This window comes from Salarias fasciatus, chromosome 20, assembly GCF_902148845.1.
Source record: "Salarias fasciatus chromosome 20, fSalaFa1.1, whole genome shotgun sequence".
Taxonomy (NCBI): Eukaryota; Metazoa; Chordata; class Actinopteri; order Blenniiformes; family Blenniidae; genus Salarias; species Salarias fasciatus.
The window spans coordinates 8,505,486-8,522,373 of NC_043764.1; the positions used below are offsets into that span (position 1 = coordinate 8,505,486).

At 41.1% G+C, this 16,888-nt stretch overlaps 1 protein-coding gene across 1 annotated transcript in view; it reads left to right on the forward strand.

Moving 5' to 3' along the window:
• The window catches only part of nphp4 (nephronophthisis 4), a 174,943-nt gene that overhangs the window by 85,582 nt on the left and 72,473 nt on the right, over positions 1-16,888 (forward strand). Inside the window, exons 11-12 of the mRNA XM_030119429.1 lie at positions 4,262-4,314; positions 15,049-15,186. Of these exons, the coding sequence (XP_029975289.1) occupies positions 4,262-4,314; positions 15,049-15,186 (191 nt within the window). The remainder of the gene's footprint in view (positions 1-4,261; positions 4,315-15,048; positions 15,187-16,888) is intronic.

The following is a 16,888-nucleotide window of genomic DNA, read 5'->3' on the forward strand; positions in this document are numbered from 1 at the left end:
TCTATAGCACTGAGACCAAATATCAAACCGGTATAAACGGCGTTTAGGTGTTTTATTACATCTAATAATTATTATTTTTTGCTGAACTAAGCCATTGAATCAGAGAGAGGAAGTAAATTGCATGTTTTGGTAACACTTTACTTGAAGCCCCCCTGCATAACACATTATAAGTACATTCATAAAGCATTATAATGCCATTATAACATGTGTAGCTGTAGTTATAAACATTCATAGATGATCACAATGCCAGGACCAAACCCTAACCCTAACCCTAACCCTAACCCTAACCTTAATCCTATGCTGTATACTGCTGTATAGTGAGTTATAAAGCATTGTGATCATGTATTAGTGTTTATAACTATTTATAATGTGTTATAAAGAGGGGCTTCAAGTAAAGTGTTACCCATGTTTTTAACCCTGTGAAAGATCGTCTTTAGCAAAGCCCTGACACCTCTTGCTCTTTCAAAACTAAATGGTGTCTGCTTTCTGAATAACTATGAAACAGAGTGATGCATTACTATTACAATTAAATCTGGTTTTCAAACTCCAGTCCCTGCAGCAGGCAGATCTTTCTCTGTGCACAGTTGAAGCTCATTGCTCAAGGACTCAGGCAAGAGCAATGCATTTTTTAGAGCATCTTCCTCAACTCAGGAAGTTCAGCCAACTTAAAGATCTTGTAAACAGATGTCTGAGTGTGTTCTTCGTAGCTGGTCCATCACACATTTAAATCCATTTCTATCAAGAAAAGGAGGAATTTTATATTTAAAAGCTGAAATATTTATACATTAGAAAAAGACAAAGGCAGCGCTGTAGCTTTATCTACATGTCAGTGAAATGTTCCACAAAATGTGCTGTGAAACAACCTCAAATCCTCGTTTAAACCCAAATATCTCAACGCCGTCTTAAAAAACAGAAAGAGTCTTCGAAGCTGCCCCAAGTTTATCCTCACAGGATATCGACCTACGCAACTCTGAAAACAGCTCAAATATCCAAGGTTCAAGGCAGCTGGAAAGCAGCATTAGATCATAGAGGCAGTCTAAAAAGAGCCCCTCGCACTGTTTTGAAGCTTTATTCTGATATGATAAATACTGGATTTTGATTTCTTTTTGAGAAAGTTTTTGAGTTTTGTACATTGGGTCGCACAGTTTTTCCTTCATATAAAGCAGTAAAATTACACTGTAGACCCCCCCACAGTTTCTTCTGAGAACTGAAAATCCCCGGTTAAGGCCCATATTTCCAGTACAGTCCCCTGATGATAATCCAGGCCTAATTGTTTTCCAATCAGTCATTGTGTAATTTACATTCTAATCAGAGGCTGTTTTCATCCAGCAGCAGCCTGCAGTGAGTGTTGAACCCGAGTTAAAAGCAGTGTTTAGTGTGTTTGTGTTTGATTCATCCATCTTTTGATGCTGGGGTGGGGATCTTGCTGCTTACTGCTTTTCTAATCTCACATAAATAATCTCCAAAGAACTTTGTGGAGCGTGTGGTCAGAATCGCTTTGTGAGACAGGCTCACCCAAGTGCGAATTTCTGCGGTTTTATTGGTCTGAAAGCACAGCCTGTACGTCGAAGTGTGACAGCCTGCTGCGTTTCACTCCTTTCATCAGCGGCCTTTGTTTTCAAATCTCTCCTGACCTCCATAAACTTGATGTGATAGCAATCTGGCGACACAGGATTAGCGTTTCTGTGCTGAAAACTCATCAGATTTCTTGAACTCAGCTGCATGACACCCAGTCGCAGCGACATACTCTTTTCCTTATTAGTGGGATTATTGTAGTGGAACAGCTTCAGTGTGTTTGTTCAGTCGTCTCACTCAGCAGCCGCTTGTGTCTCCACACACACTGACTCTTATTTGCTTTCTATAAGAGCAGTCATTATGAATATGAAACCTGCATCATATTCCTGTTTTGTTTTTTGTTTTTTTTTTTTCCCTTCTGTTTTATTGGATTTGAAGGGGGTTATCAGTGAACGCTTCTGAGTTTCAACAGCAAAAGCTTTTTTATTCTACCGGTCCCAATTAGGCATGACTGTTCCACAACATCCTTCCAAAAATAACTGCTGAACCCCGAGCTTTCGAGGCCTCCCACTGCTACAGAGATCCCATTAAATATTCTACATCCTGCACGCAGCCAAAGATAAATGATGTGCCACCGTCTGAATCCCTTATCCAAACCCAAACGGCAGATTTGCTCTCTGTCTTTTCGGTACATTGATTAAAAGTGTAGTAAACACCGGCATACAGACACTCAATCCCAGTGACAGCAGGGAGAACTGAAGCGGACCCCAGCCGTAAACCTGATGATTTCACCTCCAGAATAATTCTGTATCATTAGAGGGAAGAATACATTGATCAGGGGCCTGACTCCAGACTGCAGACAATGCTTTTGCCGATGTTTATTAATGACATTTAATCAGTGTTCAAATGTCCTCCGAGGGTTGTCCGAGTAAGGCTTTACCGATTTGAACGAGCGTTCACGACTAAATGATATCATGAATCTCTGTCTTACTTCATTTTCAGTTCCTCTAATCTTCACTAAAATTAAGCTTGATTGCAAATACATGCCAGTAAGTGTACTGCTTTCCATAGCAGAGAGCTTAGAACAGGGGCGTCAAACACAGTTTAGTTCAATTTAGTTTAAGCCTTAAAGGTTTTCTTTGTTGTGGCGCAGGGTATACGTGATAAAAATGCTGATATTTCCAAACGTTTACGACTGAAAATGACGAAAATCTCAACATAAAAGCCCATTTTGATGATAGCCATGAAGCAAAATACAGTGAAATGTCAAAACTTCTATTAATGTTGCATTATGCATGTTTTTCGAAAACTCAATGAAAACAGTTGAGGCCAGTTTTCTGGCTATGAGGCAGCTGTTTTTTTCATAGCAGTAGCACCTCCGGTCTCTGTGTTAAGAAAATAGTTTTCTCTGGACTTCATGCGATTTGCTTGGTGGTTCGGCGGGCCAGATCGGAGCCTCATGTGAGCCGGTTTTGGCCCACAGGCCTTATGATTGACACGCCCGGCTTAGCAGATGAAAGGTAACGTTCAGAGCCAGTATGGAATATGTAATTACTATCTTTAATGCATGTTGTGAATGCAAAATAGCATTTATTTATTAATTTATTTATTTTTTCACAGGCAACCACTTGTTAAAAAAGGAGCAGCACACTCTGCCAATCTCAAAATGAACCTTTTACTTATTCATGATGGGCCTCGGCAAGACTTCCAGTGAGAGGGGTGAAAATTCTCTGCGCATTATCATTAATCTATAATTGAGCTCCACAATCCCTTGTCGTTAACGGCAAACATCACACATCACTCGCAGCCTCTAATGATAAGCCGAGTGGATGCGGAAAAAGGTTTTGCTGTTTTGACAGAGATGCTCCTTATAGAATTTTAATGCCTCATATTTAAACGCATTCATTAGTCCTTCTTGTCTTATGCTCATATCGGTGCCTGCACCCGCGATAGTTCAGACAGCTTTCATGAGGGACTGGTGTTGATCGAGAATGGGCGTCCGTGGCGGCGACGCCGGGGTGTATTTGTGACAGAGAACCAGCCAGTCCCGCTCCATGTCCACTCTGTGTGCATGTAGCCTGAACAGATGGGAGCTACAGTAAGACACCCCAGGCAACTGTGGCAATTTCCAAAAGGCCAGTCAAGCCCAGCACAGAGAGCGAGAAAGAGTGGGAGAGGAGGACAAAGAGATGCCGGAAAGCCTTTCATTTCAGTATTACCATGACGACCAACCCAAAAAAAAAAAAAAAAAAAACAGAAAAGAAGAAAAAAGGAGAATAGCAGGAAGCATTGTTAGATTTTAAACTGCTTCCTGATCTGTGTGAAACAGGATGGATTTGTTGGTAAATAACTGCTCAGTGACGTTTATCCGCTTCACATTGTTCCCATATGTCTTCATAACATGAGATGCCAGCTCACTGTGAATCCAATCAAGGGGAAAGCAATTACAAAAGTTGACATTTTACTGTCAACTTCTTCTCCCGCTCACACTCAAACTAATTTTCCATTAAATGTCTAACCAAACTATAAAATTAACTGTGCTGCCAGGTGCACAGAGCATGCGGCAGTTATTACAATGTTGTTAATTGAGCTTGTTAAATCACGAAAGAGAGTTTTTGCACTTAACTAAATGACACGCAAATGAAAAGTTAGACTTCAAGCTGAACGAGAACGGAATCACTTTGCATGTTCGCAGATAACAAGCTAATCTTTCTTTATCTGCTTTTGTCGGGTTTGTGTCTCTCAGGTTCAAGCCGCGCTCTGCCTTCTTCTCCTCCAGAGTCTCCTCAAGGCCCCGGGGTAAGACTCTCTGTCACCTATTGAATTTTACCAGCTTTTTTTTTTCTTTTTCTTTTTTTTTTTTTGAAAATTAGGTTTTGTCTACAGTTCACCCTTTTCTTCCAAATTGCGTGTCCACACAAGCAGTCTCACCATTCTGCTCCTCCTGTGTCTGTTTCCTTTAAGCACTACTATATAAACAAATCCTAAATGTTCACAATACTGGAAAATTTAGAGTTAAAAGAGGAGCATTGTGAAAATGTCCCTTCACAGAAAAAAACTTTTATTGGCATAAAGCAGTCTTACAGTAAAGTAATAACCTTCAAAATATGATTGTAATGAGAACTTGATGTGTGAATTTGTGTACACACAATATACGATTTGTACTGTGATTTTAACATAAAGTAATTCAGATTCTCAATGTGCTTTAAGTGGATTTTTATAGACATGTTTGTTTTAGATTGCGTGAGGAGGTAGAATGAATGTAGTGTGGTTCTTTTTTGTTGCTTGCTGGAAAATAGTTATGTGTTAACTCTATTTCTGAGCTTGACTTTTTCCAGCCATCCAACAGCCACCTGTACTTGGGTCCAAGCCCCCTTCAAAACACCCTCAATGAGGTGCATAAATCTCGACTAACCCAGACTTTTACTGTGTCTGCCTTGTCGTTAGAGATTTCAGGTCGATCCTATAAATCAAGAAATAGCAAGGAAATTCCTTCATCTGCCTCATATCTCTCAGTAGCCAGATGATTCGGAGGTGTAACTATGCTTGCACTTATTCTTTATTGAAATACATGAGATTATTTTTTTCCTGAATAACTTTGCATCAATCAAAGTGATGTCTTTGTGTATCCGTCATGAAACACTTAGATCACCACCAAAACCAGGAAAGCAGAGGTAAGTCTGATGATATAAATAATCATGCTTAGTTGCATCCAATCATATTAAATGTCACATTAGCATCAGCTGATGTTTTGCGGCTCCCCGAAGGAATCTGATCTCTGCTGATCAATCCCACACGAACCCGACATGAATTTAACCGCACCGCACGCTCATCCATCCATGATATCCCATGTATGTGGGTGACAATGACTCATACGCAGCTCTTCGTCGAAATATCAACATCTACCGCATGTAGTACATAGCAGCGGTGTGTGTTCCCGTGTGTGTACATCACGTGTTTGTTTGTACCAGCTGTGCCAAGCTACAGGGCGTAACTATCATCCCTCAGCCTGAGTGGAAGTGCCAGTACAGACTGGGAGTTGTGATAGATGGTGCTCTCTGCTCGGATGAGGCCAGGCGTGCACGCACGCACACACACACACACACACACACACACACACACAGAAACACACATTATCACAGAGCGGAGGAGGAGAGAGATCAGCTCAGTTTCAGTATTAGCTCTCTGGGCCAAAAAAAAAAAAGTGGTCGGTATTGTCGACTCATGTTGAATTGTACCAGCAGGGGCTCGGAGTGGTGGGAGTGCTGCACCCCTGAACTTTACAAATCAACCCTCATTTTGATTAAGCATGGAGGGCAGTGGAACTGCCTGTGAGTGGGCAGTTCCCCGGGGCCGAAAGGAGATACATGTGGTCATACTGGGCTTCTCTTAGGGGATGACATTTAAAAAAAAAAAAAAAAAAGAAAAGGTTGGATTCGACTGCATTATACCTCACTGTTACCCCACTCACAGTTCATCTCAGTAAGTAAAATAATCTCAAACGAAATGACTGAGAGAATGAGAAAGAAATTACAATCTGAATCACTCTGATGTGCTTCTATATTCCGTTTATTTCTCCTAAACTCCTGTACTTAAACTTTACAGTGGTGGCTGAACTGCTCTTGTTAATCTCTAACTCACTGTTAAAGACATAACGTACTCAGGAACTGAGAAGTTACCTGTCCGTGATTTAATCTGGCTTCACTCGTAGTCAGCTGGGATCGACTCCAACCCCTGTGACCCTGCATTGGATAAGCGATATAAAAGATGGATGGGGTATTTTCACTCTGTGATAAATAATGAAACATTGAAAATTATGACTTAATGAATGAGAAGCATTAAATATACAGGAGCTAAAGAGCTGAGGAGCTGGTGGATACCAAAACAACAATGAGAATGCTACAAACGCATTCAAAGACTGTTTAGTTGTCATGAAATACATACATGCTCTGATTGGGCAGTACTGTACTACTGTTTGCTAACATGTTTGCTGTTTTGAAGGTTATAGATTGCGCTTTGTTCTGTGGAATCCAGAGGAGGTGTATGCACCGCACAGTGCTCTCATATCTTTGGGCAAAAAATGGTGTGAAGCTGCAGTCATTAGTGCCCGGGCTTCTGAGTGTACAGAGCATAGATATCTGTCTGATAGCTATCCAAGCTTCTGCAGAAAGAAAGAGAAAACACCGTGTGAAGACATGCCACCGCTGATGGCAGCCACCCCACAATTCATCACGACCCGGGCTGCTGCAAAATTCACAGACGCAGTCTCTGTCTCTGCCCGTCTCTTTCACCCTCTCTAAGATACTGAAATAAAAATACACTTGTCCAGTCTTACGATATTTCTCCCATTCAACAAAACAAAAAGACTTTCCTCCTCAACATGGCTGTCAAGCGCCGATGAATCAATGGCATCTCTGTCTGAAATGGCTCCGTAAACAAGCTGTGTGCTCCAGCTCTGTCTGTAGACATTGTTGGATCTGACAACTTTCTCCTGTTTGCATAAATTATTGATCCCTGACACTCTTTGGTTTGCCTCCGTGCAGAATGCTAAAGATCCTGCGGTATTTATAGCTAACATTTGGAGGAGCAGCTGAATTTGTTTGCCTCTGTTGATGATGATTCCTCTCATCGGGCCGCGATCGTGTTTCGGGGTCGCGCTCGTGTTCTGTTGACCCAGGTGGTCCGGTAGTCCGTGGGCCGAAGGTGAGGCCATGTTTCAGTTAGTTTCTGGCAGAGGGCTTGTTTGGCTGTTGGCACCCGCTCAGGCAGACCTAATTTTAGCGGCCCTGCATCACAGAGAGTAGCTGGTGTCTCATGCTTGTGTCAAATGAAGAAAATACCCAGCTTTTCTCAACTTTATCCACATTTTGACAGAGTTCCAGCGGTAAAACATTTATTTATACCTCAGAATCAGATGGAATGCAGGTATTCCGGTGTTGTTTTGACTTACTTTCTTGCTGTGAAGCTAATTACTAAATGTCTTAGTTTGTTTGACACCAGAATCTGCCTTTAGCAGTAAACTAAAGTGTAAATTAAGATGAACTCCTATATGAGTGCAGTATGATAATTAGACTGTGGAGGTTACAGTATGACCGCCACTACTTTAGTGTTTACTGACGGAAGGCTACTTTTAATTCATCATTAATTTTCCAGTCAATCACATTCTGTACATTAATTATTCAAAGTGCACGTATTATCAAAGAACTTTAGCCATAAATGGCATGAAACATTTTTTCCCACAGTTCTATAACTGTGAGACCTTTAAAGAAAAGCTGTTAAAGGTTTAAGAGAAACTATAGTTCATAATTACATTTTGAGGCATCAGTCTCATTTGAAACCTTCAAGATGAAGAATAAAAGTATTGGTTAGCACTCTCGCCTCACAGCAAATCCCTGGTTCAAGTCTGGGTTGGGGGCCTTCCTGTGAAGAGCTTGTGTGCCTGTGTGGTATGCCTTCACCCCCAGTCAGCTGAGTTCGTCTCCAGCTGTCTGCAGCTGTCAGTGAGATAAACTGCTTAAATGATATAGAAGCTGGATGAATTAATGACTTTGAACAATGTTTCATACACATGCAAATGTGAGATCACATCAGTACACAATGAGACATCCTGTCTGACTGGATTTTATGTTCACTCTTTGTGGGAAGTTTCAATGAAGTCATTTTTCAGCCAAGAGATAACGACAATATAGTTTCATACTGACAGAAAGACAGTCACACACTAATATTTTTGCCACATTAATGTATATATATATATATATATATATATATATATATATATATATATATATATATATATATATATATATATATATATATATATATATGTATATTTTTTTAATGCATTTGGGAGTTGGACATTTGGCAGCTATTTAGACTAGGGGGCATATTCTTTGGCAATGGAAACCATGTAAATTTCACAGAGAAATACCCTGCATCTGTACTGGAACCCCTCACAGTGTTAACAGTGCTAACCACAACCCCACTCACAACGTATTTATCAGAAAGCAAAAGTTAATTAGGTCACAACTGCGTGCAAAAAATAAAAATAGCAAATTTTTGGCCCCATGTACACAACACATTTTCAACGTTGAAACCACAACATTTTGCACAGAAACAGCAGAACCACTGAACACGATGAAGTTTCATGCCAGGCCACGAGTTGGTGCTGTTGGTTATTTTGTAAGTGTTGGAGTGTTTTTGAAAAGTTGGGTTTCCCCTGTTTTCACAGTTACTGACTGAGCATTTTGAAAAAGTTCAGAATTCAGAATTGTCTTTATTGTCATCGCAACAAGTTACCGAACTTACAAGTGCAACGAAATTGCATGGGTTCCACCTTTCACCTTCAGCACTGTAAATTCACACCCAAAATGCAACCAAAGTTTTCCATTTATCCGTATAAATGAGACATTATCTTCGATGGTACCAAAAAACATAAATTTGAATTTATCATGGGACAACGTTCACAATACAGATACACAAAACCTCAAACTAACAAACCAAACATTTGTCGGAGATCTGGTGTGCTTCATCACAGTAAATCACCTCAACTGGAAAACAAATGTGGTGTTTTTGCTTCAGAAATGGAAATCTGGAAATCCGATTGACTGTAACGTCATCTAACTTTGCGCACTTTCTTCACAATGCCCGGAGTGGATTTTACTTTTGTCCCGGCTCTTAGCATCGTTTCCATTCTGTTATGTGCACGGGTTGTGCAGCGGCTGTCCCTCATGTACCCTCACTTCAAATTGTTTGAGCTATCCTTTCAACGCGCTGTCATAGAAGGCAGTTGACTTTTCTTTTTCAGTCCGCTCACTCTGCTGTAAAGACTTCAACACAAGTATTATCTGATTAACCCGCTCACGGTGTGTCAGCCTGTACTATTCAGGTTCTTGGAATTGGGCGAAGATAAATTGGTCAAAAAGAACCAATTGAATTCTCAATGGATTTCTGTTCCTTTTGCGTCAGAGAGCAGCCTTTCAGGAATGAGCCAATTTTTTTCAATTTTGCTATGAAAGCACAGATGTTGAAACTGCTAAAACCTGTAGACACCCTGTCATTTTCTGTTATCCTGTAAGCCGTATTAAGATGTGTTTCTTTTTCTGTCTTCACATTAATCTTTAGAGAATGTAGACACTGTCTTTCTTGTGTCTCGCCCCTACTCTGCATGTCATTACTCGTATTTTCTCTCATCTCACTCTCACATAATTATCACTCTTACTCGCATGAACCCCTCGTTACTCGACTTGGTACTCCGTATTTCTTGTGCATCACTTACAGTTTCCTAAACTAGTTCAACTTGTTTCCTCTTACCAGGAAAGGCAAAGATGTCAGACACGGTTTGCAGAAAGATATGGGATTTTCTGATTTACTTTTTCCCAGATTCCAAAGGAATTGTGCAGAGAAAACAGTCGAACAACAGAGCATTGAAGAAATTCAACAGCACTTCAATATTTTATCCGTGTCTCTCGTCCTGACCTCTTCGCTTGATTTTCAATGTCCCTGTTGGTCCCTGTGAAGAGAATTTGTCAGTCTGATTCGAATCCATGTCTAGAAAGACAATTCCGTTGGTGAGGAAACATGAAGGGTGCAGGGAGGGAACGGCACAGAACTTCACTGGAACTGGATTAAAGTTACTTATTTCCATTTCTTTATGGTTATCCTGCCAAACTAATAAATAACCACAACAATTTAAAATGGTTGAATGCCCAACAATAAGTGGGAAAAAGTGCTACTGGTATTAAACTCCACCCCTTCTCCAAAAATAAGATTTTTGTTAGCTTCCACTTAGTTGCTAATCAGTTAATTTAAACATGTTTAGAACTGTAAGACTGTTGAAAATATTTTAATAAATTACATATATTGTAATGCTGATTTTCTGATTTTAGCACCACCTCACATTTTAAGAGTAAAAGCAATTAAAAAAGCACAATCTGTTAGAACTTATAGCAATGATAACTTCCATTCTGTGCACATAATAAATGTGTCTCTACCTTCTGTTATCATGAATAATTATAATGTTCAACGTGAACGTGTTTTGATAATGACGTTTACAGTTTGGACTCATTGTCACATCTAAGCTGCTTCAACAAATGAGCCTGATACGGGGTGGTTGGCTTTACTAGTGTCTGATCCTGCTCCATGTGGGATTAAAAAAGAAAAATCTTTCAAACCAAAACAATTTTTCTATAATAGGTATGGTGCAAATCTGACACGCTGAGATAAACAGAACAGGTGATACTAAGAAGATCAGTCAGATCCCACAAATCAGGCTGAACGTCAGTCTGCAGGATGAGAAGCAAGAACTGAAACAGCAGTCTGAGCGATAAGGCCGCCAAATGTAAACCATGTAAACAGCATGTTCTCATAATCATACGATTACCAATCTTTGACTTTTTTTTTTTCCTCATGCTCTTGTGCAATTATTTGGCCAACTGTTGTCCTATTGTCCAATTTGCTCCAAGCTTCTGTGTCCTCTGCTGTTGGGTGTATTCTTCAGTTATACACAGGGACTAACACCACACATGTGCACACACATACAAAAGCCACGAGGCCATAATATGAACAGATGATCTGCTTGGCTGTCAGGGCAAACAGGCTGAGTTCAGATCATTGGCAGCCACAGCAGTGCCACGACTAATTGCCTCGCTCCACGTCTTCCCCTTGGTGTGTGTCTCATGCAGGGTGTATCTGGTGTCTTTCACACCCTATATGTGCAGGATGTGTTGACTCAACGGGGGACTGCGTGTGCGTGTCTGTGCGCACGTCTGTGCACGCATGCCTGTGTTTGTGTGTGTATAATGTGATTTAGTTTTGCAATGCATGCAAGTGCTGGCTCGTAACAGTCGACTGGCCTTGACATTTTGGGACATTTTGAGTTGTGACGACATTTTGACCGACTCCAACAGCCAAAATAACTGGTTTTAGGGTTTTAGGCTGCAGGCAAATGAGCAAAGTGGAGGGGCAGGCAGTTTCTGGTGAGGAGCCTATATCTTTTAACAATCTTTGCTCATGGTTAGAAATATTTATTTATCCTGTTTGTCACAGATACAGTGTGATACAGTGAAAGTTGTCCTTTACATTTAACAAAGGACAAATCTCAAAGCAGCAGGGATTTAAGGGACCATTTGGATGATCATGGGGGACAATGGGGAATTTCTTCACCCATATCTCTCGCCAGTCCAGGAATTCAAACCAGCAACTTTTCCATCAAACATTTTCTCAAGTCTCCTCAAAATATAAATGAAAACCTTGAATATGAATTTCTTACAATCATCAAACAAGCTAATTTCTCTAAAAAAGAAAAAAAAGATTGAATCCAGCATCATCTGTTAACTATAACCTTAATCTTCATTCTCTGTTCAGAAGTAGGGGATGTTTTTGTTTGGTCTAGTTTTCCTAGACGGAGAAAGAAAGGGGTTGGTCAAGACTGTAGTTTCTTTGAAAAAAAATGTCCAGAGGCGTGGTATTCAGAAGGGCGAGGCTACAGAGAATCCAAGCAGAGGTCCAAAAACATGACAGCAAACGAGTAAACACAAAGAACACTGGGGGGGGGGGGGGGGGGGGGGGGGGGGGGGCTTAAGTAGGGGCAGACACAGGTGAACCACATGAGGGTAGTTAGGCACACACAGGAGGGGCTGATTGGAAACACGAGGGGGAGACGCACGGAAGCTGCAGGCGCACAAACACATCACAAGCACGCAAACACACAGGCAGGGATAAATGACAAGACGGGGACCTGACAGAGTCGAGCTGAAAGTGGGCTCCAGATCAACGAAAGCAATGCAAAATGTGTTTTGCGGAGTCCATGGGCCGAAAGACCTTTGCACTGACTGTGTAATAACAGTGAAATACTGAGGCAGTGAGCGAAGACCTGGCTGTGGTGATCTGGCCTCCATACAGCACCGCCAATGATCCTGACCAAATCACAGCTCAAAACTAATAAGCACATTTATTGAAACAGAGTTTGTGCTGAATAGATTGAAGCTTGAAACACCTAACACTGTGCCGCTAAGAACACATCTTTGATCTTGTCTCGGGAGCGAATTTTACCGCCGCTATTTTACTCTTCAAGAGCACATCAGTGATCATCAAACAGAAATAACTTAATTGTAATTCACTGTTTTAAGATAAAATAACAGCTTTAACCTTTGGCTAACCTCTGAACATGGTGTCAGTTTATTATCTTGGAAACTGAATTTTCTTGGCAATATTTTCTCTTTGAGTTGCCACTTTGCCAATAATACACCTAAGATGAACTGATTGAAGTGTTCACGGAGCATTCAAACAAGCACATGCTGCTTTTAATAAGCAAATTTGGCATGCCATGAACAATTGATTTTATTTGATTGCATGCTGCTCTCAGCCCGCATGCAGAACGGGGCTGAGCTGGTTACCTTGAAGAGTTATCAGCGGCCTGCACACTGTCGTCCACTCTGGGGTTTGTCACGTGTGCCTCACAGAATCCCATCAATACCGCGGTTTGCTGATGACTGCCAAAATCAGTGAGCGTTTGTCTCCAACAGATCAGTGAGCGAGTGAGTGAGTGTCCTCTTTTTTTATCGCTCGGTATGGTTCAATACTTTATCTTTAGTTTCCCCCGGAGAGCCGTTTGTTTTTGATGTTCATAGATCCGGTGAAGGCCAAAACAAACTGAAAGGTACATCAAAATTATAGACAGATACGAGCCATGCAAACAGTGAAATAGAAAACTGTTTCACCCAAATAAAGATGAATGATTGTATTTATGTAACCTGGTAATGACCTTGCCAGTTTATCCACAGTGCGATAAGTTTCCACGTCTCTAGTTTGTTTGTGGTAAATCAGGACTCTGGTAGTAAGTTAGTGAATAGCCACTGGCCTAGTTTATGAAAAAGGGCTACAACAGCAAAGAGAGCCTTATTTCCCTGAAGGCAAACAAGCCTTAGAACAGACCTAAATAAACTTCTTGTCTTGCCAGTGGAACATTCCCTAATCAGAAGCTACAGCTCTTTGAAACTTTATCTGGTAGTGGGTGAAGTAAGTAGTCCAGTCCAGTGTCCAACCTGTAGTTTCCACAGCCAGTTACACTTCAAGAAGAAGAATAGTTCAGTTTTGAGTATAAAGTGTCTCTGCAACAAGGATTTTTTTAGTGATGATCAAAATGTCAGATCCAGTTTCTTCCCTGCATTTATCTACATTTGATTTCAGTGAAAGGTTCTTATAAGGAGGTCAGAAAAAAAAACAAAAAAACTCCTTTTTATCTTCAAAAGTCAGCGGATGATAGAAAATACCTTGCTGTGAGTTATCTTGGGTGGAAACCTTGGGGTGGACTCAGTTATGCCAGAGGTATAATCTATGTCGAGTCAAGCACAGGCATGCCTGAGTGTCCCCCATTATTAGCTGCATTAGCTGCAGGTGGCCCAAAAAAAAAAAGACCATCAGACCTCCTCAACTTACTTTACTGCCACTGCTAATCGAAGAAAGATCAATGATCGCGGCCAGGTGCAATGCAAATTTTGGAGCTGGCCATCACATTAGCATCTCGTGCATTTCAACGGCACTTATTCCATCACTAAGCCATTAGAAGGTCATGTTATAGTCCCCGCTAACTGCTCTTAGCTTTTATCTCTCCTTCTCTTACTCCTCGGTGCTTTCAATCGATGTTGACCCTTTCACCCCGGGCTGTTCATGTGAGATATCCACTAGAGAAAAAAACCAAAAAGAGAGGGATATGGTACTCAGTTGCTATCAGCACCACAACTTGATGAACAATAGCAATAATGGGTTCCGTTGACAATAAAGTAAGCTATTTAGAATTTATAATGGAAGCAAGTGAGGTTCTGTTTAAATGTGTCCTGAGGAAAAAGTTAAAGCAAAATGTTTTTTGTGTTTTTTTTTACTTACACTTAGTGCATTTTTTAGACTGAAGAATAAATTACGGCCCTAAAACATACATTAGCATGAGTCAGTGTCAATATGGAAATTTAAATTCTGACAAATTATCACTCAAAGATGAGCTGTTTTAAATTGCTGTTGCTAATCGATGCAGATGTCATGTTCTGTATATTCTTACTGTATGAAACATGCAGCGAGTGTAGCTCTGCTCTTCATTCTTAAACTTATTTGCTTTGGGTAGAAGTGGAGTGGCCGTGCTGTTCAGCTGCTTTGGATCACATATTTTCAAATCCCGCACTCGCAGTAATTGATATGTCTGTATGCCGTGTCTCGGTAATCCTTAAGACGACCGCGGAGAAAAAAAAAAAACAACAAAAGCTTTCAAATCATAAGGTACACTCTTTTTTGTTTCCACTCAAGTCTTGAGAGGCAGGACACAAACAGCATTGAATCCGACCTGCTGTGGGGTGACAACGTTAAAAGATGGTGGGTGGGGAAGCGGGTGGAGTTAGAGGTACTTATGAGCGGCAAAGCGGTGTAATGGGCTGTTGTTGTCATCTGAGACGGCACATGTGTCTCCCTGGCGTGAAGTATATTCCTGAGCCCTGTTGTTCATAATCATAATAATAACAGCGAGTCATTTGCATTGTTTCTCTGCAGCTCTCGCTGTCTCAGCTGGCAGCTACTTCACGCTACCCGACCATCAGCCACTCCAGCTCGGCGTTGCCGTGGCAACAGTCATTTCCTTCTCTGCTCCATCCTTCCCCGTTGGCATCGGCCCACCAGCTGTCACATGTCGTAAGATTTCCACCCCCGTACACGCACACACACACACACACACACACACACACACACACACACACACACACAGACGAAACATGCGCACATATAGCCTCTCATACATCACGTACGTGTTTGAAGTAAGAGTCACAGATGCATTTACAAGGTTTGCTATTTATTGTATCACAAAAACACACAACATGGTACCTCAGACTTCATACATTTCAGAGAATATGCAGACAGTTATTCTCCAGAGTTCAAAGACTCTCACCTTTACATCTCTCACCTCCCAACCCATACCCGCAGAGACACACACACACACACACACACACACACACACACACACACAGGCATGCAAACACACATAGAAACACAGACACACAGAAAACCTCATAACCGAACACCAACCCACCTCACTCTTTGTCTTTGGAGCCGCTGGAGGTGCCGGAGCGGCTCCTTTTCATCTTTATAATCAAAAGAAACATTATTCTTTAACTTGACTTTTCAAATCTTTCCACACAGACTGCTGCAGTTCCTTTTAAACAAGCCAGTGTCCTGCACAGTCTCACATTTAACCCCCTGGAAAAATGTGTTTAATATATGCTTTTTTTTTCCGACTCCCTGCATTAATGATTTTAACAATTAGCTGCTTCTTTTCTGTATCAGAATTCCGCTGCACGGACCATTAGCAGAGCCCCTCCCAGAGAAAACATTGCCCCCTGTCCTCCTGCAGCAACACAGGCTTACTGTTAAATACCGTATTGATTTCAAGATTTTTGCCTCTCGCTTTCAAGGCTCTTTATAATGTAGTAACGCTCTGATCTCATTCTACACACCCTCCTGTTCTCTTCTCCTCCTCCTCCTCCTCCTTACACCTCCTGCCCGACTGCCTGTGATGGGGTTTAAGGACTTCAGCCCTCCTGCCCCTCGCCTGTGGAGCTCTCTCCCTTGAGATATCATTGACATTGACTTTCTCACTGCCCCTTAAATCCTGCTTCAAAATTCAAAATGCACTTTTTTTCAAATTAGTTCATTCCATCTGATCCCGTCTGCACTTCAGTTTGACACCTAATTCAATATTTTCACTCAACTGGCAGATCCCACCCCAAAAATATTGACTTAGTGAGATTATCAAACTTTAAATCTTCTCTGAAATTGCTGTGAATATTACAGTGATATTATCAGACCATAATACATTTTAGATCATTAAAACGGGCTGATAATCATAAGGGAGAAAAAGAACATAAATTGCAGTCATCTCATCTCTTTAGATCCATAAAACTGACAGCAGAACTGTCTGATTAGTTGCAAATGATTGGAACCTGGTTGAGGACTGACGGGTAGAACAGGTCTGATATATTGCTGGTGTCTTTGCTGATGAAGTGTGGCAACATGACAGGCTCTTTAAAGATCGCAAAGGCCACCAGAAGAAAGGTTTGTAGACGTCTTTGAGCCTGGTACAGGATTCAACAAAATCTCCAAGTGATCTAAAAGATGTTTTCCTGCTGTGAGGACATTTATCAGCAAGTGGTGCTGATTACAAACAAGTGCTGGTGTGTCCCAGACGGCAGGCCATTTGGACAAAAACAAGTGTCCAAGTATCTACAGATCCAATAACTACAATAACTATTAGTAGTGAGTTGGAGAAAGAGGTTGTTCTTTCACTTGTTAAAATGGACTTCAGTGCAAAATATGATGCTGATCCTTGAGTGCATTTTTT